This window comes from Bombus fervidus, chromosome 11 (genome assembly GCF_041682495.2).
Source record: "Bombus fervidus isolate BK054 chromosome 11, iyBomFerv1, whole genome shotgun sequence".
Lineage (NCBI taxonomy): Eukaryota > Metazoa > Arthropoda > Insecta > Hymenoptera > Apidae > Bombus > Bombus fervidus.
Window position 1 is genome coordinate 12,071,865 of NC_091527.1, and position 26,840 is coordinate 12,098,704.

General features: G+C 34.7%; 6 protein-coding genes and 1 long non-coding RNA gene across 17 annotated transcripts in view; 4 read left to right on the forward strand and 3 right to left on the reverse strand.

Annotated features, from left to right (window-relative positions):
• Window positions 1–333: 333 nt before the first annotated feature.
• On the forward strand, window positions 334–2,727 carry Lst8 (MTOR associated protein, LST8). The gene is made up of 7 exons (XM_072012270.1): window positions 334–915; window positions 996–1,148; window positions 1,271–1,332; window positions 1,456–1,606; window positions 1,719–1,921; window positions 2,012–2,154; window positions 2,231–2,727. The coding sequence occupies exons 1-7, from the start codon at window positions 790–792 to the stop codon at window positions 2,353–2,355; spliced, it is 963 nt and encodes a 320-aa protein (XP_071868371.1). The 5' UTR covers window positions 334–789; the 3' UTR covers window positions 2,356–2,727.
• On the reverse strand, window positions 2,148–7,159 carry Gga (ADP-ribosylation factor-binding protein Gga). 2 transcript variants are annotated; one of them, XM_072012246.1, is made up of 11 exons: window positions 6,680–7,159; window positions 6,022–6,182; window positions 5,470–5,703; window positions 5,208–5,381; window positions 4,917–5,136; window positions 4,396–4,722; window positions 4,122–4,257; window positions 3,671–3,960; window positions 3,332–3,498; window positions 3,097–3,207; window positions 2,148–3,019 (listed from the first exon to the last, which is right to left on the reverse strand). In XM_072012246.1, exons 1-11 carry the CDS (start codon window positions 6,822–6,824, stop codon window positions 2,927–2,929), a joined length of 2,058 nt encoding a protein of 685 aa, XP_071868347.1. In that variant the 5' UTR covers window positions 6,825–7,159; the 3' UTR covers window positions 2,148–2,926. The 2 variants fall into 2 exon arrangements, with proteins under 2 accessions (XP_071868347.1, XP_071868348.1); XM_072012247.1 differs by having other exon boundaries at window positions 6,333–7,156.
• Window positions 7,160–7,240: 81 nt separating this feature from the next.
• On the forward strand, window positions 7,241–8,906 carry LOC139991880 (RRP15-like protein). Of its 2 annotated transcripts, XM_072012280.1 has the most exons (4): window positions 7,241–7,473; window positions 7,821–8,247; window positions 8,323–8,539; window positions 8,625–8,906. In XM_072012280.1, the coding sequence occupies exons 2-4, from the start codon at window positions 7,859–7,861 to the stop codon at window positions 8,748–8,750; spliced, it is 732 nt and encodes a 243-aa protein (XP_071868381.1). In that variant the 5' UTR covers window positions 7,241–7,473; window positions 7,821–7,858; the 3' UTR covers window positions 8,751–8,906. The 2 variants fall into 2 exon arrangements, with proteins under 2 accessions (XP_071868381.1, XP_071868380.1); XM_072012279.1 differs by lacking the exon at window positions 7,241–7,473 and having other exon boundaries at window positions 7,792–8,247.
• Window positions 8,907–10,000: 1,094 nt separating this feature from the next.
• Window positions 10,001–15,075, reverse strand: LOC139991867 (uncharacterized). 6 transcript variants are annotated; one of them, XM_072012252.1, is made up of 5 exons: window positions 13,096–13,235; window positions 13,007–13,022; window positions 11,516–11,860; window positions 11,120–11,354; window positions 10,001–11,052 (listed from the first exon to the last, which is right to left on the reverse strand). In XM_072012252.1, the coding sequence occupies exons 3-5, from the start codon at window positions 11,853–11,855 to the stop codon at window positions 10,137–10,139; spliced, it is 1,491 nt and encodes a 496-aa protein (XP_071868353.1). In that variant the 5' UTR covers window positions 11,856–11,860; window positions 13,007–13,022; window positions 13,096–13,235; the 3' UTR covers window positions 10,001–10,136. The 6 variants fall into 6 exon arrangements, with proteins under 6 accessions (XP_071868353.1, XP_071868352.1, XP_071868354.1 ...); XM_072012251.1 differs by having other exon boundaries at window positions 12,757–13,022; window positions 13,096–13,226; XM_072012253.1 differs by lacking the exons at window positions 13,007–13,022; window positions 13,096–13,235 and adding an exon at window positions 14,940–15,075.
• LOC139991890 (uncharacterized) lies at window positions 13,535–15,765 on the forward strand. The gene is made up of 2 exons (XR_011800961.1): window positions 13,535–13,645; window positions 15,456–15,765. It is a non-coding gene; the product is annotated as an uncharacterized lncRNA (long non-coding RNA).
• LOC139991881 (lysophospholipase-like protein 1) lies at window positions 15,244–16,786 on the reverse strand. The gene is made up of 4 exons (XM_072012281.1): window positions 16,217–16,786; window positions 15,984–16,108; window positions 15,644–15,904; window positions 15,244–15,560 (listed from the first exon to the last, which is right to left on the reverse strand). The coding sequence occupies exons 1-4, from the start codon at window positions 16,293–16,295 to the stop codon at window positions 15,327–15,329; spliced, it is 699 nt and encodes a 232-aa protein (XP_071868382.1). The 5' UTR covers window positions 16,296–16,786; the 3' UTR covers window positions 15,244–15,326.
• Window positions 16,787–16,944: 158 nt separating this feature from the next.
• Window positions 16,945–26,840, forward strand: part of Pnut (septin 7-like protein pnut) — a 42,229-nt gene continuing 32,333 nt past the window's right edge. For 2 of the 4 annotated variants that reach the window (XM_072012243.1, XM_072012244.1), the window contains exon 1: window positions 16,945–17,121. In XM_072012243.1, coding sequence (XP_071868344.1) covers window positions 17,083–17,121 — 39 coding nt within the window. In that variant the 5' untranslated portion in view covers window positions 16,945–17,082. Of the gene's footprint in view, window positions 17,122–22,937; window positions 24,017–24,717; window positions 25,217–26,840 lie in introns of those variants that run through there. The other 2 variants (XM_072012239.1, XM_072012242.1) reach the window with 2 other exon arrangements.

The following is a 26,840-nucleotide window of genomic DNA, read 5'->3' on the forward strand; positions in this document are numbered from 1 at the left end:
TTTATTTAATACATGTCTCAATTTTAACGAATTTCAAGATCAACATATAAATTTAAGTAAATATTTGTCAGTATCAAATACCAGTGCTATTTTTTACAAAAATATTTGAAAAATGTAATAATGATAATAATAATGTAATATATTTTTTACATTTATATGTATACATACATATATATTGACATGGATGTAAATTTTACACATCATGTTTTTAAATTGCATTGAAAGATATATTGCATGAAATAATGGATAATGATATTATTTGGGAAGAGTGGCATTTATGGTTTTTGTTTATAATTTTGCTCAGTTTTTAAGTTTCTATTGTAAAAACAAAAATAAAAATAAATACAAATAAATCAAACAATGTCTCTCTGTTGTATGTTGTACCTTTAAAAGAGAACGGGTTAAATTAATGGTAACACAGAGATGTTACTAGCTGTTGATAAATAAGAGAAATCTCCCTTTATGACATAACCTGTTGTGTAATACAAACAAAATCTGCTAATAACATCTATTATTGTACTTAAAACGATCTAAACGGTCGGAACGAAAAACAGAAGGTGTAAAGTAAAAGACAAAGATATAGCAAAAGTATATTTTATTGGATAACTATTATAATCAACGTATTTTGAGACAATCAAGGATAAGCTATAAATTGTATGTAATTGAACATGCAATGATACAAGTAGAAGAAAACAAAGAAACGTGTGCGTTTGTCTGTGATATATGAAATCTTATTAGAAAATTATAAAGTATTGAGATCCAATTTTAATCATTTCTACATTTTATCAAATGACTGTGGATGGTACTACCAGTAATGAGCAAGTTATTCTTGTAACGGGTGGCTATGATCATACTATCAAAATATGGCAACCTCACACAGGAGTTTGCCAACGAACTGCAGAGCACACAGATTCGGTAATCTTCTGATGTTTATGGAAATATCACGTGTATATTTTGTCTAAAATTTGTTTCTTCTAATACTTTGCTATTTTTAGCAAGTCAATGCTTTAGACATAACTCCAGATAAATATCTAATAGCTGCTGCTGGATATCAACATATAAGGATGTATGACTTGGTTTCGAACAATCCAAATCCAATTATTAATTATGAAGGAGTGTCAAAGAATATTACAGGTTTAGGTTTCCAGGTATTTTATCATTATATTCTGCTGGTATCAATGATATACAAATTTGGAATTTTGCAAGATTATTCTTATAGTAATGTAATAACATTTATTCTAAAATTATTAATATAGTTTATTATATGTAGGAAGAGGGGAAATGGATGTATACTGGTGGTGAAGACTGTTCAGCACGAATTTGGGATCTCAGGCAAATACAAATAGGATTTAGATACCATGTTAATTGTTTGCTACAAAAAAAAAATTTGAAAATAATAGATAAGTAATAATAATGATGATAATAATAATAAAAAGAATAACAAAAATGTTACAGGTCAAGTAGCTTTCAATGCCAACGAATATTTCAAGTGTCAGCTCCTGTAAACTGTGTTTGTCTGCATCCGAATCAAGCAGAACTTATTGTTGGTGATCAAAGCGGTGTTATACATTTGTGGGATTTACGTTCGGATCATAACGAACAATTGGTAAGAAAAAGCGTAGAAAATAATTTGTTTTATTGGTAATGGCGACATGCCGATTTTGATTGACTTTAATTCCACCCTTATTTATTTAAATAATTCCTGTTCGTACGTAAAGATACCAGAAGCTGAAGCGTCTGTGCAAGACGTTGCGATTGATCAAGATGGTACATATATGGCAGCAGTGAACAACAAAGGTCACTGTTATATTTGGACACTTACCGGGGGTGTAGGCGATGAACCTACCCGTCTTAATCCTCGTCACAAACTTTCAGCACACAAACGTTACGCACTTCGATGCAAATTTAGCCCCGATTCTACGTAAGTATATTTCATTAAATACATAATGTGATAATAAAATTATATAAAATTATGTACTATTTATTGTAACTCGTGGTCTCTTTTGATCAGACTTTTAGTGACTACATCTGCTGATCAGACTGCTCGAGTTTGGAAAACTACAGATTTCTCGGAAGTACAAGTACTTCAACATGAGGCAAAACGATGGGTCTGGGATGCTGCATTTAGTGCAGATTCACAATACATATTTACTGGTAATAACATACTTTCTTTTTTATTCTTTTGTTATCACGTTTTTTGGATTTAATTTCAACATCTGACTTGATTTAGCTTCGTCCGATGGTGTTGCAAGATTATGGAATGTATCAACAGGAGCAGTAGAACGAGAATATCAGGGTCACCAAAAAGCAGTTACTGCTCTTGCATTTCGTGATGAAGTACTTTCCGTTCCCTAAACGAGCAGTACATTTGTTTAAATTTTTGAATAACATATTGTTCTCATTTATATTTAATAATAAGGAGGAATATCGTTTTAACTTATAATTTATATTAAACTATCTATTTTCGTGCTTTGTTGTTTCTTTTATTTGTGCTTTATCTTTCCGCTATTTTTCAATTATAGTTACTTCGATTTTATCATGTATCATTTTCCAATGTCCACTTCCATCTTCTGATCTTAAAATTTGCACATTTTCAAGCGTATACATAAATCACAACATTACTTTTAAGTAACTACGTAACATTTTATCTTTAAATATAATAATAAGTATGATAATGAAGACAAAATTGTAATTATAATCCAAGAAATAAAGCATAAGAGAAAATTACTTTCTCATGATTCCAATTTTGGAAAATTTTGTTTGTGTATGTGTGTGTGTATGTGTGTGTGCGCGCGCGCGCGTGTGTGTGTACATATTATATATATAATGTGTTAATATATATAATATATATATATATTATTCTCCTTTTAGTTATTGGAACCTGCATTTTTGTGAGTTTACTCTTCGTAATTATACTTTAAGTACTTTAAATGAAAGGCAACTTTTCTACTTCACCCATTTCTGTGAAAGTTTCATTGTCCATTGTATAACTTAACATGAACTTTAATGATACTGTTTCCTACAAAACAGATTATATCAGGTTAAAAAAAGTCAGTGAATATTTCAAATACAAAAGAAATATTTTCATTGTTTTACCTTGGTAGGATTTGCAATTAGCATAATTTGAGTAATTGCTGATGGAGGCAAGAATGGATTATGACCAGGCAATCCTGTTCCAGAAGGTGGCTGTAGTCTACATTTACATTTCTAAAAAGGAAAAATATTTTCAGTTTCAAATGTTAGCAATTTCATTAATTGAATTGTAATGATTTGCTAGTTGTATGAACAATAACAACGACGAAAAGTAATTAGATGAATATTAAAAACATACTTTTGGCACCACTGCTTGAAACAAGTAATTGGTAAGTGGCTTCAAATTTTTACTCATTGTCGTAATCACTACGACAAACACATCTTGCCTTGGATTGTCTCGAGCAAAATGAAGCACAACAGATATACCATTCTTCTCTTCGATTACTGTCATAGGCGGGTTAATACCTATTGAACAAACAATAAAGCGAACAGTTTTATTTTAACCATTATTAATGTATCTTATTAAATATCGGGCATTGAATAAGAGGTATAACATCGTACTCTGTCTATAGGCAAAGATATAATGTACCCTTATGATAATATCAATCAATAATATCAACAGGAAACAACGATTTACCTGGTTTAATATCTTGAAGGCTAATGTTAATGTCTGTCAATGGTTTAATCTCCGGTTCGGGACTAAGTGAATTTTCCGTCGACGGTATTATTGAAGCAGCATCCCATACACTTGATCGATTGTTACATCGGTCCGTTTCTATCTTCTCATTTGCATTAGATTCGATGGTTTGAGGATTTGCATCATCGTGAGATGGAATGTTATCGCTTGACTTAAGATGAATATCAGACAGTTTGTCGTTTTTTACACTTGTAGTATCCGACAAATTAGGAAAATGTGAAGAACTGCTGCTACGAGGGAAGGTCGTTGAAACGTTTGAAAGGTTTGATATATGGTGGACGATTTATACTTTGTTTACTATAAGGATTTATAATGAAAAAACAAGAAGAAAAACGCCGTAATTGCATATAATGGAACTAATTAAAAAGTATAATAAGTACGTTTTACCAACCTTCCTAATTTTACACGTGAATTCGATACTATGCCTGATAAGCTTTGTTTAAGCAAAGACTCTCCCAATTCGTTCAATTCCTCCAGTGCTTTTGCTTTACTGTCAATTTTCTTTTCAGATGTGTTGATTAATTCATCTGAAAATGGAACGTTACTCACCATTTGTTCGTTTATTTAATCGATCAAATTCATTATTAAAAACGTTCGATTTTTTCAATATATCAGCGTTATTCAATCGATAGAGCATATGTGTCAGATATTTTACATTCACGGACCTTTCTTATTTTTAGGTAAAACATTAATTGGCTGCATGACTGATTCGATCATTAAGAGATTTGCGTCAGAAACCGAAGAGATTTCTGTATCTTCAGACTTCCCTAGTGAACTGAAGATATCTCCTAAAACTTCCATATCTGATTTCGTGGTCATTGCGTTTATACCATCACTTTTAAGAGGAACATTCTCCATTGGAGAAGATAAATCTAATAAATACGGACTGATATCGGAGTCTGTTTTAGGCTTCACACATTTACCATGAACTATAATAGCAGTGTACTTCTCAAATACTTGTTCCAATTCATCACTTGCAGCAAGTACATCACCTATTAGATTATTTAAACATGATACGGCTTTAAAATTCTGACTAATAATTATAACGTAAGTTTTTACATTTTATGCTCAAGTTATGAACTTGATATTAGTAAAAGTTGAATGAAGAAATGATATTTTAATAGACAGAGAAAGTAATTCTCGTATTCGTTAAATTTCTTTAAACGAATTTTGATAAGATACTTACTAAGCATTCCTTCGTTATCTTGGGTTTCATTTGCTAATCTGAGCACAATTGGTTTTAATCGTTCACAAGCCTGATATAATTCTTTCATTAATTCAAGATCTTCCGTACTAGTTTCGTTACAGTTATACGAATCTAACATTTCTGATAATAATTTTGCATTGTTATGAACAGATTCTAGCTCCATTATCCTACGTGAATTTAATTGTACTCTTCTTTCATCCTATAAAATAGTAGTTGATATATTTTGCAAAACTACTATTTTACAATTTTTCAAATACATATTACACTTACCTCTCTCACCATAGTTTTAATTAATCTATTTGCAGCTTGTAAATCATCAGGATTTTTACTTTGCAGTAATTTCTGCAGCAATTTAGATTTCTCTTCATCATCAAATATCGTACTCTTAGTTTTTAATGCTTTCAATCCTTCCTCTTGAGAATTATTTAAAGACACGGAATCATCCTGAATACATATACAATTACCACATCTTAAGAAAAGATTGAAAAAAAGGAGATTAAACTCTCTGTCAAAAATAATATATGGAACTCACTTCTATAACACCCTGTTTTTTTAACATTTCATAGGCTTCTTTAATTTTTAATTCTTTTGGATACTCCCTTGTCCATGTATGTAACAACTGTAATACTTTTTGGCGCACCATGGCTGGCGTTTTACCACCTAGATACTTTGGTGAAACTAAACGAATCATTTCATTTAAAAAACGAAATTTACCAACTTCTGCGTGAAAAGATGGCCCACATCTATTCATACATGTATCTAGTAACTGTAAAAATAATTAAAAACCAAAAACAACATATAAGAATGATAAAACTTATACTTGTGCAATATGTATGTTGGTTTACTACCAAAGATTATCTTTTAATTTAAATTTATATTCAAAAAGTATCAACTACTAAACAATAAGCAATAAATCAAATAAAACAATAAAAGTAAAATGACTTTTACTTCCTATATGTATACATATATGCATACATATATACAGTTTTTCTTTAGAATAACTTTAAATAAATAAAATAATATGAAATGAAATAATTTTACATCTGAATTCGTTATGCAGCAGAAATTTGACAAAGAAACTTACAGCAAGAGCTTGAAGTGCTTCAGTCTCGTTAGATGATTGAATACGCAGTGCTAATAATTTAGTGCCAATTTGAATACCTTCTGCTTCTTTGGTGAGCATCACACAGAATGCTTCGGTTGCAGCTATATCAGGTTTTTGATTTTGGGGATTTGTTACCCTTTCTACAAAAAGATAAGAAAGAAGGAAAAAATAAAAGAAGAGAAAAAGATATATTTAATAAATTAACCACAACTGGATATCTATAAAATGTACAGTCTTTGTTACTATAGACATTTCTAGACAATAAATAAATATATGGCATTTTAACTTACGTATCAGGGCTTCTAAACTTGTTGTAACAACAACATCCATTTCTATAATTTCCTTTAAATTTCTTTAAATTCACGCGTTTTAGGTTACATGTGTTTATTTGATGGATAATACGAACAAAGATTTGAAAGATACCATTTTGAGCTTTTCCTCGCAAACAGCAATACTCTTAAAATTAAATATAATATTTCTTGATAAGAAATTCCACATTTACAATTGTTATCTTATTATATTTTGGCTTTTCTGCTATGGTTACGTCAAAATATTAAAAAAAAAAAAAATAGTATTTCATTAAGTCTAGAGAAGTCTTAGAGACAAACAGCTGTTCGCAGTGTAAAGTATAATTCACTGTGGAATTCTATTCGTAGTTCTTCTAAAACTGACATGAGAGGCGCTTTAATAAATGTTGCTTCGTTGCACGCAATACCGAAAATGAAAAGACATTTTAATCGAGAATTCTCGAATCTTGTTACCCAGTATGTACGTACGTACATGCACGGTAGAAAAAATAGGAAAGACCTATAATAATTAAAATAAAATATAACATTACGAATTCTTCATAAATGTTTATTACAGTTTCATCATACATGGAGTTTTATCGTGTTCGTGAGTAATGAAATGCTTGATTGGCCCTTGATTAATATGCATGTACAGGGTGGTCCAGGTAAATGAGATTACTTAAATATTTACCTTATTTATTGTATCGTTGTATGGAAAAATTTGTCAGGACAAAGTTACATTAGTTCAGGAGCCATATATAACGTTGGAAATAGTTTTCTCCCATGATCATTTCTTTTTTATAGGATTTCAATGTCATCAATATTCTTTTAAATAGAACCTTATATTTATTATCCGATATTTTTGTAAAGCATGAAAAAACAAATTCAGTTATCTTAATAATTATATCGTTATCACCACTTAATCTTGAAATATCTGCGTCTGAAATATACATAATATAATACATATTTTATTATGTCCAATCGACAGGTGGTAAAATTAAAAAATCCAAATTTTTCGGCTCCTAGGCAGAATTTTTAAATTTCGGGGAAAGCTCAAATGAAAGTTTAGAACGTAAGGAATTAATCGAGATTGGTTCTATTTAAATATTTTCCCTGGTTTCTTAGTCATAAGGTACGATCGTGGGTTAGTATTGACTTTAATCAAATTTATTAATATATGGTTTTTTCTTTTTAATTAATAATAGTCGTGTTAGATAATAAGACAAATATGAGAAAATCATTAAGAAACTCACAAAATTATATCTAGAATTTATTTAAATTCTGATTCTCTTCTTACATAACCTATCATGTTTAATCTAATATTTGTAGTTTCAAGAAATTATTAAAGACTCTTGTTCGTGTCAATTTTGTAAAGATATTTTTTATTTTACTTGATATGTATATTTTTCATAAATATTATTGCAATGAAATTAAAAGAATGTTGTAATGATGATAAAAAAAGTAGTGACAATCATTCCTCAAAATCTGAAGCAGAGAAACTAGGAAGGCCAAGCAGAAGATCTATAAAAATGAAACATATAAAAATGCATGTAGAAGAAGAAGAATTTGAAGATGATGAGCTTACTGATGCAAAAAGTGGAGCTGGTGGAAATCCCGGATGGGCAGATGCTATGCAAAAAATTCTACAGACAAAAAAGCCAAAACGTAGAAAGACAATAGTTTTATCAAAAGCAAAAAGGTTATACGATGTGAAAGATGAAAAAGATAAAGAAAAGTTGTCATTTGAAATTGAGAAAGAGAATGGGGAAATAAAAACAGAGGAATTAGAAGAAGGAGACGCTAATGTTAAGAAACCACGAATAAAAGAAAGGAGCAAAGAAAAAAATTTAGGTATTAGAGTAAAACCAAGCATAACGGATAGAGAGCGTGAAAGGACATTACAAAAGATTGCTACAAAGTAATTTAATTACTCTAAGGTTAGAAGATGTAATTTTTTTATTTATTTTAAATAAATAATGAGTTTTTATCGTAGAGGTGTAGTACAACTATTCAATGCAGTTAAACAACAGCAAGGAGAAATTAACAAAAAATTATCAGAAGCTGGACCGTTACAAAGAAAACGCGATCAAGTATTGAAAAATATTGATAAGACTACATTCTTGGATGTTCTCATGGGAGGAAGTAAAAGTATACCAGTGGATAATGATGTAAAAAATGAAACGCAAGAAAATGGAAAGCATAAAAAGAAGGTAAAGGTATTTCTTAGATAAGTGTTATTATTGTTAGCAAATATTTAATGTTGAAAAAACGATAATATATGTATATCTCATATAGAAGGATAAGGAAATTTGGAATGTGCTGAGAGAAGATTTTGTAATGGGAACAAAATTGAAGGATTGGGATCGGAAAGATGTAGATGAAGATTCTTCGGCTCCTGAAGACGTAGATAGTGACGATTAAATTGTAAAAAAATATAAAATACCGATGCACATGTGAGAAATGATTCGTGCAAAATTAATTTAAAGGTATGCTACTATCACTCGTCGATTCATGATGACGATTAAAGAATATCTTTTAATTAAATTATTACGAGTAAAATTTTACTTTTATTTTAACCTTTTTGGTTTCCTATTCTTTTTTTATTACCTATATGTTTAGAAAAAAATATAGATAAAAACAAAGTTTCAATTTTTTATTAAATATTTCATTTTATTAGTAGCTTTAATTTGATATCTTTTTTATCTATGCAACAACGGTAATAATGTGTTCAGTGTATAATTTTCATGTAACTTAGTGTATATTTATAACGCATATATGACTCTATGTAAAATCAATTTTCATTGTATCTTGTTTATGTCATATAAATACGACATGTGTGTGAATATGTGTGCGTGGACAATAGTGCCACGTAGTATATTTTTGTAAAATAACAGTGTGCATCTTATGCATTTATGCTACAATTCTTTTAGAGTAGTAAGTTCAAAATCAATTCAGGAAATACATTTACATATACATAATCTGTACATAGGACCTGTACATAGGACATGTGTCCAACAGTTATTCTATACACATCTTACTTTTATGTATTCTATATTCATTGTTTTCTCGTGACACGTAAAAATATAAATTATGAGCTTGTTGCATCTAAATTTGAATTTCAGAAATCGTTAACTGTATTGCGTTTTATACTAAAATAATATAAAAAACAAATATATAACAAGTAGTCTGTAGAATAGATTATTAATAACGCGTAAAAAATATTTGAATTCATTTACGACTGTCATTTACTTAACAATTACTGAACCTAGTGTGTAGATTAACCCTTGGACGGACTGAACCAACTTTTCCTCGTCTTTCTCCTCTCATTATTATGCCATAATTAAATTGATTGTACCTTTTTGTATATAAAATTATTTTCAGGACTTAAACAATTTAGTGATCCTCTTAGGTCAGTTGAATTATTTGTCCGCATTTTTCCATGCTTTTTTAAACGTTATAATTATCTTTTTGTGTACAAATAGACTTAAAACCCATCATAGTACATTTAGATTAAGAACTAAAAAAAAAAAATATTTGATTCTGATAAATTCAATAATATTAATTTCAATTGTATAACAGATTTCTCTACTAAATTTCGATCGCTCTTATTATTGCGAAATTTATTATTTAAGATACGTTTCAAAATAATTAATTTCCATGAAAACAAACTGTTACATTAATAGAATATGTTTTCACTTTTATTATAAGCTTTTTACAGAATGTAATTATCGACATATGCACCTTTGGTCAGAGAGTTTTCTACCTTCTATCGATTGTTATCATATATTTCCAGTGTTATATCTCACGTTATACCCGACTTTCGCGAATGTCTGCCAATGCTCCAAAATTTCTAGTCTCTTCGTCAGAATAAACAGCCTCGCTTTCTAGCCTGTGCGATCTACCGACAGCCTCATCAGTGCTTTGATTTCTTATATAATATCCTATCGGATTAGATTCCATATTGCGATTGGTTTCATCCGTCTGGCCATTTTCCGAATGTATATTTCTTAGACTAGATTGATCTTCCTGATTTGCTTGTGCTCTCGACCTATCGTTTTCATTTGCGTCGTTATACCAGTTTTGCGAAGTGTGGCTATTGTTGCAATCGTCGGAACGTGATATCCGGACGAAAACTACTCCAGTCTCTTGGTTATCTCTCTGTGAATTTTCTATGTTATTTCTACTTTCTTCGCTACTTCTCGACATGCTTCGAACAAGATTTCTTGTATTCATTAACTCATTTGCCGACGTTATATTCCTCGATATTTGATCGGTATTATTTGGGATCGCTCTTTCGTTGTTTCGAATGTTATTATCGGACAAGCAATAATTTCCATTATTCAACAGCGTATCGCTTTGTCGTTCGCTTATGTTTCCGTTCACGTTATAAAAAGAAGTTTCATCTTGATAAGTTCTAAGAGTCTCAAAGTTCGCATTACTAAATACTCGTGGTATCATCTCCTGACTCAACCGGTATAATTCTAATTCGTTATCGACGTAATAGCTATCAAGTGGATTGCTAATGATGGATGGATTTCTCGAGACGGTCCTTCGTGGGAAGCTTTGACTCGAGAAATTCGTTACGGTCGCATAAGGGTATGCTATTGTATTCATCGGATTGCTTAGTATATGCGGACAACCATCTAAACTCTGCATTTCAATTTCTTCTTTGCCATCGTGACAATAACCCTGCATATCTATCTCATGAGGAAGATTGGCAAACCTAGCGATAGAATTATCGAATCTATTAAAGAGAAATTATCGCAAATATCTTTAGAATCAAAACTGACCTGTGTAGTAAGATATCGGAATACGATGGCGGCATATCCGACTCTTCTTTACCATAGATACTCTCGTAAGTTGGTGGTGGAAAACATCCAACGGATCCTAAGCTATCTTTGCTCGACGTTTCTGCATCCATCTCAAGTATACTACCTTGGCTGTTTTGCAGCTGATGTCGAATTATGCCTCGTGGATTTCTTTGAGCACGTAGTACGCTATCACCTAGTTCCACCAAATCCAAACCTGTTCCGACAAATAACCATAGAATAACTAACATTTTTGTCTTCGATTCGTTGATATTCTACAACTTGAAACGTTCTTTGTTATATTATCTTCTATAATGTCGGAAAAAAGAAAGAAGAATAGAAGAAAAGAAAAGGAGAAGAATACACTTGCGATCTCACCAGTTGGATCGGTTTGAAACTGCGTGAAGATCGTACCATCCACAACGAGCATCCTACCGTGTGGCAAGAGAATAATCGTTGGTGTTGCTACCATAGTTTGATCGTTATTGCTAAATCGCGAATCTGGCTCTGGATCTTCGAGTTGGCAGCAACAATGTCGTCTGCACAACGATCTGCAGAACGGTGCGCCCCAACAGCAATAAGCGAATATAAAGCAGAGCACAGCTAGCATCACCAAAAAAGTGACTACCCCTTGGCGTTGTTGAGCGGCTGTGAGGACTGGACCTTCGCCGCCGCCGCCGAGACCGATGCCGAATCCTAATCCAGCGCTGTTGCTCATCTCCCCTGTAATCGTCATTGCTTTCTTAAATATTTTCGATCGGTTAATACATCGGCTCATGTACAAATGAACCACAATAGTTTGAATCAACTTCTTTACTTCCTTATTTTATCCTATATTTAGATACTTTACCCTGTTGTATTCTCTGTATTTAGTTATTTTATGCGCTAATATATTATATAAAAGAAATCCAAGTTCAGGTATTATTCTCTCGCGGCGAGCTCCGCTTCCGCCTATTGGACACGTTTTGCAGGAACAATCGGACATTAATCGTAAACATTTTCCCTTTCGCGCGATAAATGTATTTCAATCCGCAATGCGGAGTAAATAGCGATACTAACGCATCTGTTCTTGGCAATAATCCAATTTTGTGCGATGAATTTTAATGCAAGGAAAATTTTATCGCCGTTTACCGAACATTTGATTACATTATTTGAAAAATTAATTGTACATTTTCCATCGCTGCTGCAATGTTTTTAGCATACCCACGTTGATTCCATCAAAATCGATCTTTTCCTTTCGTTTGCCTTCTTTTATTCTATTAATTAACGGTATAAATTATTTTTACACAGATACATTTTATATATTAAATGTTATACATCGTTGTCACGGAGTTCGATGAAGAGAGAAATGATCGTACTGTACGGTAATGGTAATGGTAATGAAGCTACCTGAAGCGCATCAATTATAACACGTGCGAGAAACAACTTGGAACGTTGGTACGCTCTCTCTTACGCTTTACGCTAACAGAATATGTTTCGTTATCTGTCGGGAAGTAAAGTAAGGTGAAAGTGAAAAGAGTGCGGTAATCTTGACATATTACAGCCGACGATAGTGGGTCAGTAATTCCAATTGTACCTAAGTTGATAGATTACTTGGAAAGTGTCGGAATATTACGTACGTTTTCTGATACAGAGAAAGTGGTAATCTGGTAATTGTTGTAGCTAAACTTCGGAACTGCGGTTTCTTCATTAGCAAAATGCAAATATATTTCATGATGTTTTCGTTCAATTATTCAACTTGAAACGCATCGTTTCAATTTGCGATATGTTATATTTAATAAATCGATTTTCTTGCATAACAGATACATGTATCATAAATATATGTATGTAGTAGTATCCTTTGAAACAATCTTCGTTTCTTTCTCTTACCACAAGTTTCAAGTTCCTTTTATTTGAAATCAATTATATGTAAAATCGATTAGGTAAAGGTGTAATTAAATATAAAAAAATTCATTTACCTTGGGTAGTAATGTTGTACAGCCAAGTCGCCCCCGTGGTGGTCAGAGACTTCGTAATTTTGCGCGATCCGTATACCACGAAAATAATCTTCTTAAATCTCGCAGAAAAATATTCTTTTCTCGCCTTCAACGATTTTTAAACACAAAATGATTATGTCGACAGTCGTTGCCCGTAACGTATCGCATTGCGCGATTTAAAGTTTCTACGTAAACTAACAACAATCGAAGGAACGTACACACAACTTAAATGGTACGTTAGTTACTTATCGTTGACACGACAAGATAATAATTCCATCAACAATCTAGTTTCTCTTTTCTATCTCTTAATAAATTATTATATTTCCGCGGCAAATTTGCTCGTTTTGAAATTTATCGCGAAATATTACCCGGTCAAGATTATTAATTTACATTGGAACCAGTTTGAAGCTCGTTGTCAATGACATTGGAGGAAACGATGACGGTGTTATATTATATCGCGGACTCGATGATCCTCGCGTCGAGTTCGCAGGAGAATCTCTTCACGAAGGCATCGAGCGTGAAGTCGAACAACGTAAGTACACTGTCATCATGGAGATACTCTTGACCCATTTTAATATCTCCCCACTTAACATCAACCTGCTGCTTTTCGCCTCCGATGCCTCTATTTTTCAATTAGGAACGTCCGCTGGCCAATACATTTCGTTTCTTATTTCTTAGCCGTGTTCCCTCCTCACGACCTAAGTTCCGACGCTTAGGTCCTATTGTCGTATCTCATCGCGACATTTCCTCGTCACGTACTTTCCGTTAGTGCCGTTTCTCTTTGTTCCTCTTTTTTCTCCTCTGTTATCTTCCTTTTGTTTTAGACAGCTGTATACTGTAACAAGATTGAATTTCATCGATTGAGAATTCAAATTTCCTGAAACGTCTGCCGATCGATTTCATCAGACGCCGCAGTACGGTTTTTATATGGTAGAGCGACGAATTCGAGAATTCTTTTAGCTATGTCGTGTTCAAGTCAAACGATATTTACTTGTGCGACAAATTTTGCATAACAGTCGATGACATATGATATACATTTCAATTTAATTAACGCTCTTTGATTATCAGCGAGCAATATTCATTTCATTCGTTTCACGTTTGACATATTTTCATTTGAAACCTTTGCAAGGATGTAGGCATTCCATTTAATTGTTAAATCGAATCGTTGACATCCCTTTCCGTTGACTTTGACGTCATCGATTGCAGATGAAGGCGCGCCATATTATTTACAATTTACCGAATGTCCAGCTGAACAAATTGTAAAGTACAAATTAAATAATACGAAAAAAAAAAAAAAGATATTATTTACTGTCGATGCATTCTGCATTCACACAATAACTTTCTAAAATATTTCTTTTCTCTACGCCGTATAATTTTGATGTAATATCTGGAAACGTCACTAATATACGTATATTTCTAAATCGAGTTCATTTAATTGTTTGTAAAATCAGATCGAACTAATTAGCAATTCTTCGAGATTGAGATTAATCGATTACAAGTTAAATGCAAATATAATACTTGTTTGTAATAATATATTTGAACAATGTCGTAGCCATGATTCACGCACATCATTATCGCATATTATTGTCACACTGAAAGATAAAACTGTGTACATGTGATAATATGTAGTAAATTCGAGGGGTAAGTTTCACGCTACATAATCACTTAGTCTCAACAATATTTGCATAATATTTGCATCACGATTTATAACTATTGATCTATACGAAGTAACACAGTAACATTTGAACTTTTGACTTCTTCTAAATCTTCGTTTCGTCGAAAGGATAACGATTACAAAAACGGTAGTATTTATTCGTTGTATGTACCTTAATATGTGGGTTATATCCGGTATATGAGGCCAGTGTGTCGACTGCGTTACTACTTTACTACCCTCGAACTTCTCCGTTGCTTGTGGGGCGCAGCACCTTCTCACGACCCCTTGAGACCACTGGCTTACGATTCGTCGATGCTCTCCTCGGTGGCGCTTGTTTATCTCCCTCCTATCCTGTTCCCCACTCTCGTACATAAAATCGTTGTAGTTTTTTCTACCCTTTCCCATCTCTTTTACTTTAATATTTTAAACATAATCTTTCTTATTACTTTCTAAATTTTGCTCGAAGAATAAATACATTTTTTTCTCATACATATATCGTTTATTTAATCAAAATATTTATAACAATATCTTACAAAAGTACAAATTTCGTATAGTTAAGTTAGTCAGATAATTTCTGTGGTAAAATGTTCAAAAGCCACTCTTCGAAGGCCTGTATCTCAATCCTACTTAATTCGTGATCTACACCATTTAATGGTACAAATTGAGTATTAACACCAAGTTCTTTTAGACTGTTATAGCATTCTTCTCCCCATTTTATTGGAACGAGCTTATCATCAACACCGTGAAACTGCAGAAGAGGTGGTGCACGTATTCCTGAATTGTTTTTCAAATGCTATACGTGATAACAAAAAAAAAAGTGTCAAATGTGTCGATATTAAAATATAATAACGTGGGAGTTTATACCACCATATGTACCTGATATACAAATGAATTTTTATTAAGAAAGCTAGACATAGCGCAACATCCAGCTAAAGATAATTTGTACCTATATGATAAATACATCGATAGAGCTCCTCCCATTGAAAAACCAGCAAGAACGATTTTATCGTTTGGTATACCGTCAGAAATTTCTTTATCGATAAGTTCTGCAATAGTTATACACATTGAATTTATTGATTCGGTGTCTTCTTGGGCTTCTATAGATATACTCTTGCGATCGAACCATACATGGCTTTGCTGGAATAACAATTAATTTGTATACATTATCAATCTGTTTTATGTGTTTTAAATTTATCGTGTCAATTTATCGTATTACCATCCCATGAAGAGGCGTATAAGATTGAAGAGGTGCGGTAGGGTAAATAATTTTTATGTGTGGAAATTTTAATTCCTTCCTATTCAGAATATCTATCCACTCTTTAAAATTACTCCCAGTATCTCCTGAAATAATAATATGAAAAATGACTTTCAACGTTCATCTATTGATTATTTCATATAAAAAATAATCGATAATAAATAAAAACTTATTGACAAGTAATATAAATGTACCTGATCCATGAAAAAGGAATAGACTAGCACTATGGATGTTAGTGGCATTTACAACGTTAATCTTAGGTAGCTTAGCCATATCACTCTTAACGTTTTATCGAAGATGACACCAAACTAGACAACAACCAAAAACTGATTGATGACTTTTCATATTGTCATTATGATTATCTACACTTTTATGGTCATTATCTTCCCTTTATCGTGCAGAGCAAGACGTCCAACATTTCGATCTTACAATTCCTAAACGAATAACTTAAATATTCCTATTCCGTGAAGGTAGTTCTCAACGTTTAAAAATTGTACGATAGACATAATAAAATATATATGTACATATTTAATATATATTTATACTTTATACTAATTGTAAGCAGGAATAAAAAGTGTGTAAATTTATTAAAAACATTTATACAATGCACTTTGGTAAATAAAGTCACGTTATGTATGCCATGTAAAGTATACGTGTCTCTTCTAATTCAAATATTTATCAATTATCGTAAATTAAAATATCAATCTATGTTACAGCATGATAATATCTCCACGTTAAATATATATTATGATGTAGTCGAAACAAATACTAAATATTTTCATAGGAAATGTACGATGAAAGTGTTGGGTCAATCGTTTACAAAAAGTTTTCGCTCGACCGTCGAATCGTTGACATAACCTCGTTTCTGCGCACGCATATCTCGATTACCATTCGACTTTCTTCGAGATCATTTGAAAACGCATGCCAGACAGCGGTAGCGGCTGGGTTAAGGCATGAGTAGTTGGTCGCGTTGACAGGGTTTGGTGTCGTGTCGATGGATACGTTGGTGGTGTTCTGCTAAAATTTTTCTCACGCTGTTCGATCGGTAGAGTTATGTTTAATGAATCGTAACGACCTAACGGAACGATGCAGAGAAGTGGTGAGTAGTGAGAAGTATCCTTCAACGCGTGCAATACGTAGAAATTCGATGGCTCGTTGAGACAACCATTTTGAGGGCGCCAAATTTTTGCGTCAATACACAGCGCCGTAAGCCGTAACTGCCCGGTCAATACAGCAGCCGACCTAACCTACCAACTATTTGATGAAACACATTTTCAACCGTTTTAATTTAGCCACATAAATTGCATTATTACTTTTTGTTCTTTACGATTGCATCACATATATCTTTAGAATTGAGATTCCTCTGAGTTTTGTCATCCTACAACACGTAGTTCATTCTTACCTTCTTTTGTACAGTGTACAGTTCTTACTATTTTCTTTTCATACGAACTCTGTCAACAGCAACATTTTATGAAATGCATTGTGCGAAACATAATATATTCTCACTTTTTTTGTATTACGTATAGGCATATTGTGTGATAATTAATAAGCGACTTCCTATTGCAATAAATATTAGATAACAATATTATAGTACTATATGTGTATTTTTCATTACAAGCATTGTGTACATCGTGCATAATGTGCGTGTGCGATTTCAGATTCAGACAATGTTAATACAATTAAAATACTTAAAACGATTTAATAATTTAAATAAGCATTTGTTAAGATCAGGATAAGTATATGTAAATTTTTTGTCAACTAGCTTTTTCTAGTAGAAATTAAAGATAGAATTTTCTTTCTACTCTCGCTGTAGAAGATCGTGCAGCTTGCATTACTGGTTATACGGTGTAGTTCAATGTTATGTTTCATCTCACTTATCACCATCACTTACTCAACCGTACACAAGTGGTCTAAATAGCACGGTGTAAATTGCCATCTCAAGTTAACCAGGAGGAATCAAAACAAATCTTTTCTGAGAGCTGAACTCTCTTCCTGCGCGCTGTTTATCTTAATTACATTCGCTCTATGCCTCGCCACAAAAATAATACAACTTGATTATTTTCAATTACCTTATAGAAATTATTTTTTATTATTTTAATTCCCTATTTACAAGCCAATAGATACACTAAAGTTTGTAACATTAGTATTTATTAAAAAATATCAGAAATATCGTTGGTACGGAAGGAATATCATATACTAGTATCTAATATTAGCGTATAGTATTAATGTTTGTGATCCAGCTGTTTTACCAGTGACCGTAATGCGGTGTCCCCAACTAGCTCGTTTTCTTTAGTCATGTAACATTAAACTATTATTCTACGCGACTCGGTGAAATTATATCTGTCGCATATATTTTGATCTTGGTAGTAATGCAATAATAGCGAGTATGTACATCTTGCCTGTCCGTGTTTTTTACTTTCTTCTTGAAAGGTGTGTCTATCTATAGTCCTTAGTTAAAGAAAGTTACAATCGTATCGTTGTTTCTTAAGGACGGACGCATTGCATTAACGCAGCATTTCATTTGTGACATCTTTCGATCAATTTACACTATGGAATTCTGTTTTTTTTTTAGTTTGTTTGCTCGGTCATTCGTCTTTTTCTTAACATTCTGACTACGAAAGACAAATTTCAGGGATTTCTCTTCGCTAATTCTCCCACCTGGATTTTACAATTCTCTGACGTTCAAAGAATTCAACGTATTTGTAACATCTTTATACTTTTAATGGGCTAACGAAACGAATAATTTCAGATTGTTCTTCGATTTCATTAGTGAAATAATTTTACGTTGAATACGAGGAATCAGGAGTAAGGAGCGACGAGGGAAAAAAAGGAAATATAACGATCAGTTATTACTGATTGGCGACGCATTCCGAACCTTGCTTTATTGTACATTCATTTGTCTGACCTCGAAGCTAAACTTGAATGAATAGCTATCTGTATTTAAAGATGGCTCGAACTTCTTCTTGTCGCCTCTTCCGACTGCATCCTCAATCGAAGCTTCTATTTAAACGATCGTCGACTGAAAAACATTAGCTAAATATTAGCAACTTATCGATAGTGTCGTTAATTCGGTATATGTACATACGTATGTAAGATAAGGGAGAGTAAACGAGAATGTAAGTAAATTATACGGCCACATGTTGGAATTTCACTTTTGTAATCATTATCTTATCGATACCAAGATTCCGTAACCGATAATTTATCGATAAATTATCAATGGACATTTCCAAATTCTCTAGGGTGTTTGAAGGAATGTTGAAGATGCAAAGAGATACGTAAAATATTCAAAGTATAGCACTCTTTGTAATTTATAAACGAATTTTCTGGCTTCCATCTTTTTTATAATTATATTCGTAAAAGTAAGAACATCGTATAAATATTTGGTAGTATAAATATTAAAAGAAAATCGAATAGCGAAACGAACGTTTGAATAGCGATCTTCAACTCGGTTTGCGCAAAATGAATTTTATTCGACTCGAATTTCGAGTATACATATATACGTACTCGACACAGCGAGCAACTCCGCGTCATGTATTATTCACAACAAGCGCAGAAAGAGGCTTCTTTCGTTTCGAATTCTCCATATCCCGTCGATATTTCATCCACGTTATTCCATGAGAAAGAAAAATCCATCGCTCGCCGTTAAAAATCAAACTTTCTTCCAATTCTGTCTTAACTCTGTGCCATCGACCTCTCGTTTAGCGACATAGAACTTTGAAGTTACGCAATCCTATATCAAATTTTTAATTCTCTATTTTCCTAGAAAAATTATACGGAGAAACGTAACGTTTCGAAAGAACGTGTAAAATTTCTTTTCAAAGCACTAAAACCCAGATCTCCAACAAAAAGGGTCGCGGTGACTCTCAACTCGAGACCAGCTCAAGAGGGTCGCAATGTGTTTCCCGAGGTCTTTGCCACGGTTATTTTTAATTGCAATTAGTTTCATAGAAAATTTCTCCGCGAAGATTTCCAAAAGCTTATTCGTTTCACGATTATTCCGTGAGACGAAAGCCAATGATTTCGAGCATCACCGCGAATTATAACGATGGAAGAAAGTCCACCGCTTATCCGTACGTATTAGACACTTTCTTCGGTCCATTAGAAAATTAGGAAGAACCATTTTACGGAAATACGAAGGTGGCGGATTATAAAAGGGGCACGAGATATATCAGAATACTTCGCGCTAAAGCGTTTAACGCGTCACTACAGATACGTAATAGATTATGCGCGTGTTCCTATGCAAATTTATACGCAACGATACGATCGAGTAGTTGGAATAAAAATAATGAATAAATGGGAACGCGCGGTGCGTATAGGATTGAAGTTGGGCGGGTGATTGACGGGGCAACAGCCACGGCAGCTTAGAACCGGTGCACCGGCCGGAACGTAAAATAGAAAGAAGGAAAGAAAGAAAAGAGGGAGGCAGAGAGAAGACGCTAGGTTTAACATTATAATTGTGCCGCGCACAGAGAACGGCCGGCCACTTCATCGCCGGCACGTGAAACACGCGGAGGCTCGCCACCACGCCGTTGGCCGATCGTGAACCCGCGTGCCTCGTCAACATTTTAGTACACTTTCTGTATTCGACGTATAGAGTGTAGACACGCGGAGCCCTCCACCGAGTTACCGAACATCGCCAACCGGTACACGAGGATCCGATTCTTTTCGCGTTCTTCCTCCGTTTCTTCCAATTTCTTGCGATTCCACGAGTCGAATCCTTGCCATGTGTATAACAAACGGACCAGTGGTAGTGGCAGCAGTGTGGTTTGAACACTTTAAACTGTAATCAGAGCAGTCGAATCGATTGTTGGTGTCTCTCGATTACTCTTCGTTTCTGCGACGATTCTTCCTTGACGATAAAAAAAAAAAAAAAAAAAAAAAAAACGCGCGTGTTCGATGAGAAGGAATCGAGATTCCGTGTTTCGGTTGGACGACCGATCGTATTTCGATACGACTGAGCGAACAAAGGATTGGACCAAGGACGAAGCAAACGCGTGAAGTTAGCCGGGTCGTTCAAGTGATCGGTCATCGCGGGCACTGTTTTCATCGATCGAGATCGTTTTATCCGGCAGAGTCGTCGTTCGATCGGTGGAAGAAGGAATCGATGGAATTTCAAACGCTTTCGTTCCGCGCGAGTAACGAGAAAACGCGCCGTGAAATCTCCAGCCGATAGCTCTCCATGGCTAATCTAATTTCGAGTCTTCCGCCGCTTTCGTAGCGCTGCACAAATCTTAGGAATCTCACTTCTATCGCGGTTATCTCGCGTTATCCGATCCATCGATACGAACGAGGTGAATCGAGCGGCATCCGATATCGAGATCGAGAGAAATCAGTCGGCTTGTTAATTCCATCTGTTCGATCCATCTCGATACAGAGTTAATATTTTCTCCACTTTTTGCCTGCATTTACGGTTGATCATCGGTTAGTACTCCGATACGCGTTTAGTTAATTTACTACGATATTTTACCTACGTGGGAACGTCGCAGAGGAATTCTTCGCTAAGAGCCAACGTTATCTCTCGTTTAGGGCGATATCGCGCTCGAAGGTCTTCGATAATTTGGTTTCGACGTTTCGATCCTGCGCTCTTGGAATTTTTTTCTCCCTCTTTTTTGCTTCGACAACGTTTTAACGTTTTACCTCCTTAAGCACCAACACTGCGCCAACACTGCGCCAACGCAACATCTCGCGCAACATTTGCAATTTTTTCATCGGTCCATTTGTTCTATTTTCTAGCGTCGCTTCGTCCGTTCGTTAGCGGTTATGAAAAGGAACTGCAAATATTGGACGAGGGTTTCATATATCTTTTTGCATCTTGAAAACGCTACACTTTCTTTGCTTTCTTTACCTTTTTTCATTTTCGTTGCTTGGTCTTTGGTGGGTTAAGGAGAACTTTAGCGTGAAATTTAAAAAGAGGATCGCGCTTATTAACGTTTCTTCTATCGCGTACTATTTTTCCCAAGCGTATGAGGCTTATCAAGGATAGCGAAAAATACGAGGATCGGATCGACGATGGGCCGCAGGATGTAGCGGAGTTAAAGTACGGTCGAATGGATGTGCCAGAACCAGCGCAAGGGGAATTCTCATGATATTTAAGATCCGACACCGGCATTTTCGCGGTTCTCTACTTTTTGCGATATCTATTTTCGTGCCACGTTTACTCGCGTCTCGAGCTGGTCCCGTGATTCCAGCGAGTTTCAAGCCCGAAAGAAAAAGTTTGATAGCAGCGACAAAGTAAAGGGGAGGAGTTGATATTCCAATGATCAAAATGGAAACCTCCACCGTGGTGTTTATCCCGCAAAATACACGTAAGCGACTTCTTTTGCGGTTCCATTAATTACCAATGAAATAATCTAGCGACGTATAATCGTAGCACACGGACGAAAGAAAAGAAAGTTTTGATTTTTCGATTGGCAGAGAAATTTGAGTTAATTCGTTGTACGTATGTATCTAGGCAGGCTACGGTCGTGAACCGATCGATCCATTAAGCGCCAACGTTGAACGTAACGTTAATCAACCGATTAACATTTCGTTCAAAATCTTTGCTCGATTCTACTTTCCAAAGTTATGATCGCGAAAGAAAGTTCCAAATATTTTATTTCAATATCTTTTGCATCTAGGCAGGTGGTACAGTTTTATATCGGTCGTTTGGTCTCTAAAATGCCAGCCTGCTATTAAAATTAAGATATTTTCAGAAAGTCGAATCGATTAATTCGATTTCTGAGTGGTCGAATCGCGAATCGCGATCGTGAAATCGATAGGCACGATTTATACGTGTTCCATTTTTGTCGAACGAGACGGATTAACTCGCATCGCGTTATCGATATCTCGATTAAATTGCTCGCTCGAAAGACGTGCCTTTTTTTTTAATCGGATCGTCGCACGGCGTTCTAGTCGATTGGAACGAGAACGATATTCGAGATATCTCGAGAATTGGAAACATCGTTAACTGATCTACAGATATTTATTTATATACGTACACGAGTTAGCAGGAAAAAAGGCATCTTGCAACGAACATGTATCTGTGTATCGATAAAGTAGAATCGGAACGAGTACGTTCCACTGTAACGTTCTAACGCGTTAATACCCTGCTCGAGATAATTAGTGGATCGCCTAATCGAATGACCCGATTGCCCAATAAGGTTGGTTGTCCTCGGCACTTTGCCAGTTTCAATTACGTTAATTCCTTCGCTACATTCCACAGTGTAGATTGACAGTGTAGAGAATACAAATCAATAATCGAGCAAGATGACGAAAAAGAAAGAACGTATGGTGAACGTAACGGTATAATAATCGAGGCACGATATACATACTCGGATGAAACTCTACTCATAATAATATAAATAAGCGTACTCGATACCCATTTTACGTAATTTAATACACGGATAACCAATTTTCGAATTACCTAAAGCAATTCATTTATTTGGAGAATTTGTACAACCGTTGAATATCGTGGCTTTGACAGACGACAATTATAATGATAATTATATGTATAAAAAATGGTCGCTTCTCAGGTATCCGCAAAAATGAGTTCGAAAAGCGAGATATTTATTAACGTTAGAACTAGCGAACCATTTAAAACGGCTGGTATCAGATTTTTCACTTTGAACGCGATTATCAAAAACCTGCAAATATTTTTCCTAATATATTATTACCCAATGTTTATTATTATCATCGAGACGAACGCTTTTAAGAGATCTGTCTTTTTAGTCGTCCGCTTCATCTAGCAAATCCGACGATATTTTGTTTGCAATGTACTAACATGAACGTTATTTTCCTTCAACATCGCCGGACCTCATCCTTATCCCGACATCCTTTTATCGCATTCCTCCTTCCTTCCTCGCTCTCTCTCTCTCTCTCTCCGTTTTTCTGTTTCCGGTTTCACGCGGATGTTGGATGACCACACGCTACGCGATAAACGCCGACACGATGACGATGATCGCTATAACCACGACAACGTCACAACCGCCATGGCTACTTCGGACACCACGGCAGCGGTAAGTTTCTGATAAGGCTAGTCACATTCCAATTGTCGGCCGACACGCGTGCAAGCGCGTCCCGTGTTCGCAATACTAAAATCACGGACGTGCTTTCCGTACTGGCAATCCGTACGATTTGGTTCACCTACCAACGAGACTGTTTCGTTTACCATTGCCTCTTGTCCTCGCATTTTCTCCCATTCGTAATTCGTTGACGAAATACGACCGATCGATCTCTGCTTCGATCCTTTCAGTGGGCATATTTTCCTTCAAATTTTCACACGTTCGATCTACTATATTTATATCTAGTATATTACCTGAAATCTTTTCGTAGTTTACGTAATTCTCTCAACTTTCGTTATTCTCCTCAGTATCGTTATTTAACTATTTTTTTTTTTTTTTTTTTTTAAATTATATATATATATGTGTGTGTGTGTATTTTTGTTAGAAAGTAACGTCCGGTTCGTAGCTGTAGCAATATTTAAATGATGACGAAACGAAACCATCGCTTCAGCATCATCGATGACGAATCGTGTCGGATTGAACGTGTTAAGCGACAGTTCTTTTCTGTGATCTTTCTGACGCACGCGGTGTAACGCTCGAGGATAACGTTCGAGATATCAGTGTTCGATGATATAGTGATAGGATTCACGCGAACAATCAAAATCATCACAGTGAGTAAGGTGCTTGGAACGCAAGGTGCAAGTTTTGCACCGAAACGGAGGGACAATCGATGTGCGATACTCGCGGCGCGGCCTATCATGGAATTGCGATAACCACTGATAATCAAGCTCGTTGGAAGTTTTCGCGTGAGCGTATCCAATTAATCCTGTCTTCGGTGTTTAATTGCCTTTGTCATATAGACACGCGAAATTCGTTCCTTGAGTAGTTGAATTAATCGTTCCGAGGTTGGACGCTTCGCTATTGCGAGCTGCCAGTCGTTTATTCGTGTATTTAAAGTTGTTTCTTATCGATTCGTATAATCAATTACGTGCTCGAGTGCCGAAAATGTTACGGACGTCAGAGGGTATGTAAAGCCTGACGAACGGCGATGATCGATTGAATTCTAACGAGTGGTGCGCGATTAATAAAGAAAACGAGGACGATCGTTCTGACGATAGATTCGTTAAAATGTCAGCCTCTGCAGCATCGAGACGTCGTCTAAATCCGGCGATCCTTGCCAGATACAATGGCCAACTAACCAAACCGTCTCAACAGGTAGTTACTTTCGTTATATTTTTTTTCTAATGTTTATTTATTTATTCGTTCGATAATAAATTTCCGATAAACGAGAAATAACAAGTGACACAGACAAATGGGAAAGAAGAGAAAGAAAATAGCAAGATCGAATTGTTGATTTACGAAAGAAGTAGCAATCTATGGTAAAAGATATCCAGTTAGGCAGATTCGTTTTAAATTTTGCCACTACAATCGTGATAGATGTTTCTCGTGCAATGTAATACTAATGACATTTCAAAATGTTTCAATCAAGATTAAGCTCTATTAGCATCCTTATCTACACGCAAATTCTCTAAATTATTTTATTTTTTAGTTTAGTTTATAATACTACTCGAATATTGGGTCGAAGAATAAACGTTGAAAGTAGGTTAGATATCAAACTGTGATACATTTAGGTAAAGCGGCACGAAATTATTAAAAATCGTCAAATACCGAAAGAACGAGGATTGCAAAAGTTTCTTTAAGCGTTCAGGAATAATGACAATGATCTGAATGATATTGTGTAACTTGAGTTCTTTACGGTGTCAATGATCGCCGATTGACTTGCCGAGCAGCCATGTCATGCTTGGTATTCTAACGCGACACTAGCAAGTATGTATACATATATGTACGTAGCAGAGAATACTTGAAGCATCATCGTGGCCTTAATTGAACCCGAGCTAATAAGAACATCGAACTATTAAGCTACGTGTATCGTTATATTTCCGAATGCCACGTGCATTCACAAACACGTTGTTTGTGGTCTCTATCATTTACAATCTGAAATCATTATTCTTTGACAAATGATAATACAACGGATAGAATATTATTGCTTTTAATCTCATGTTTGGTATTAAAATTTGTAAAAGTCGTGTTAGATATCAATTATGTATATAAGGTACAGTATGTGGGATTTTCGAATTAACGAACAAACGAAGAAAAAGTTCACCAGACACCTAGCGCCACCATACCCGAGTAGTCTAGTATGTAGTTACATTTTACATCCATGAAAACAGCCGGTAAATAAGAGCGATGCTTTTCCTCGTTCATTTTAATTAACAAACTGGACTATAGCTCATAATGAGCTTCGCCATAACATTAATTATTGTCGTAACGTGGAAACGTACAACTTTTTCACATTAAAAATTTCTCTTCATCCTTCTTATTGACATTAACATACGATACGTTCGCCTGTAATCTATCTATAATCTATACTACTCATAGGATACGCAATGTATGTAGATTCGCAATAATTTCAATTTTTTACGATACAGTTTGAAATACAAAATTTAGAATATTATACCGAGAGAAAGCTTAGCAACTACGTGATCCCAAACAGAAACCGAAATTAAATGGAAACACTTGGATTCGTAGGACAGTGACTGCGATATATCTTCGTTTGCTATCTAGGAAAAATGGTTTTGAACAAGATGATTCGTCGGCTTGGAACACTGACCGAACTATATACACGGCGAGAACAATATGTTCGCTGATCCGCCAGGCTGCTCGTATAGCGTGTTCCTATTGGTCGTCGTTATTTCATGGAACACATGCGCAGTGAAGAGAGGCAGCCAGCTTCGTTGGTTATCCGACGAGCACAAGCGGCAATGTAGCGAACTTACCC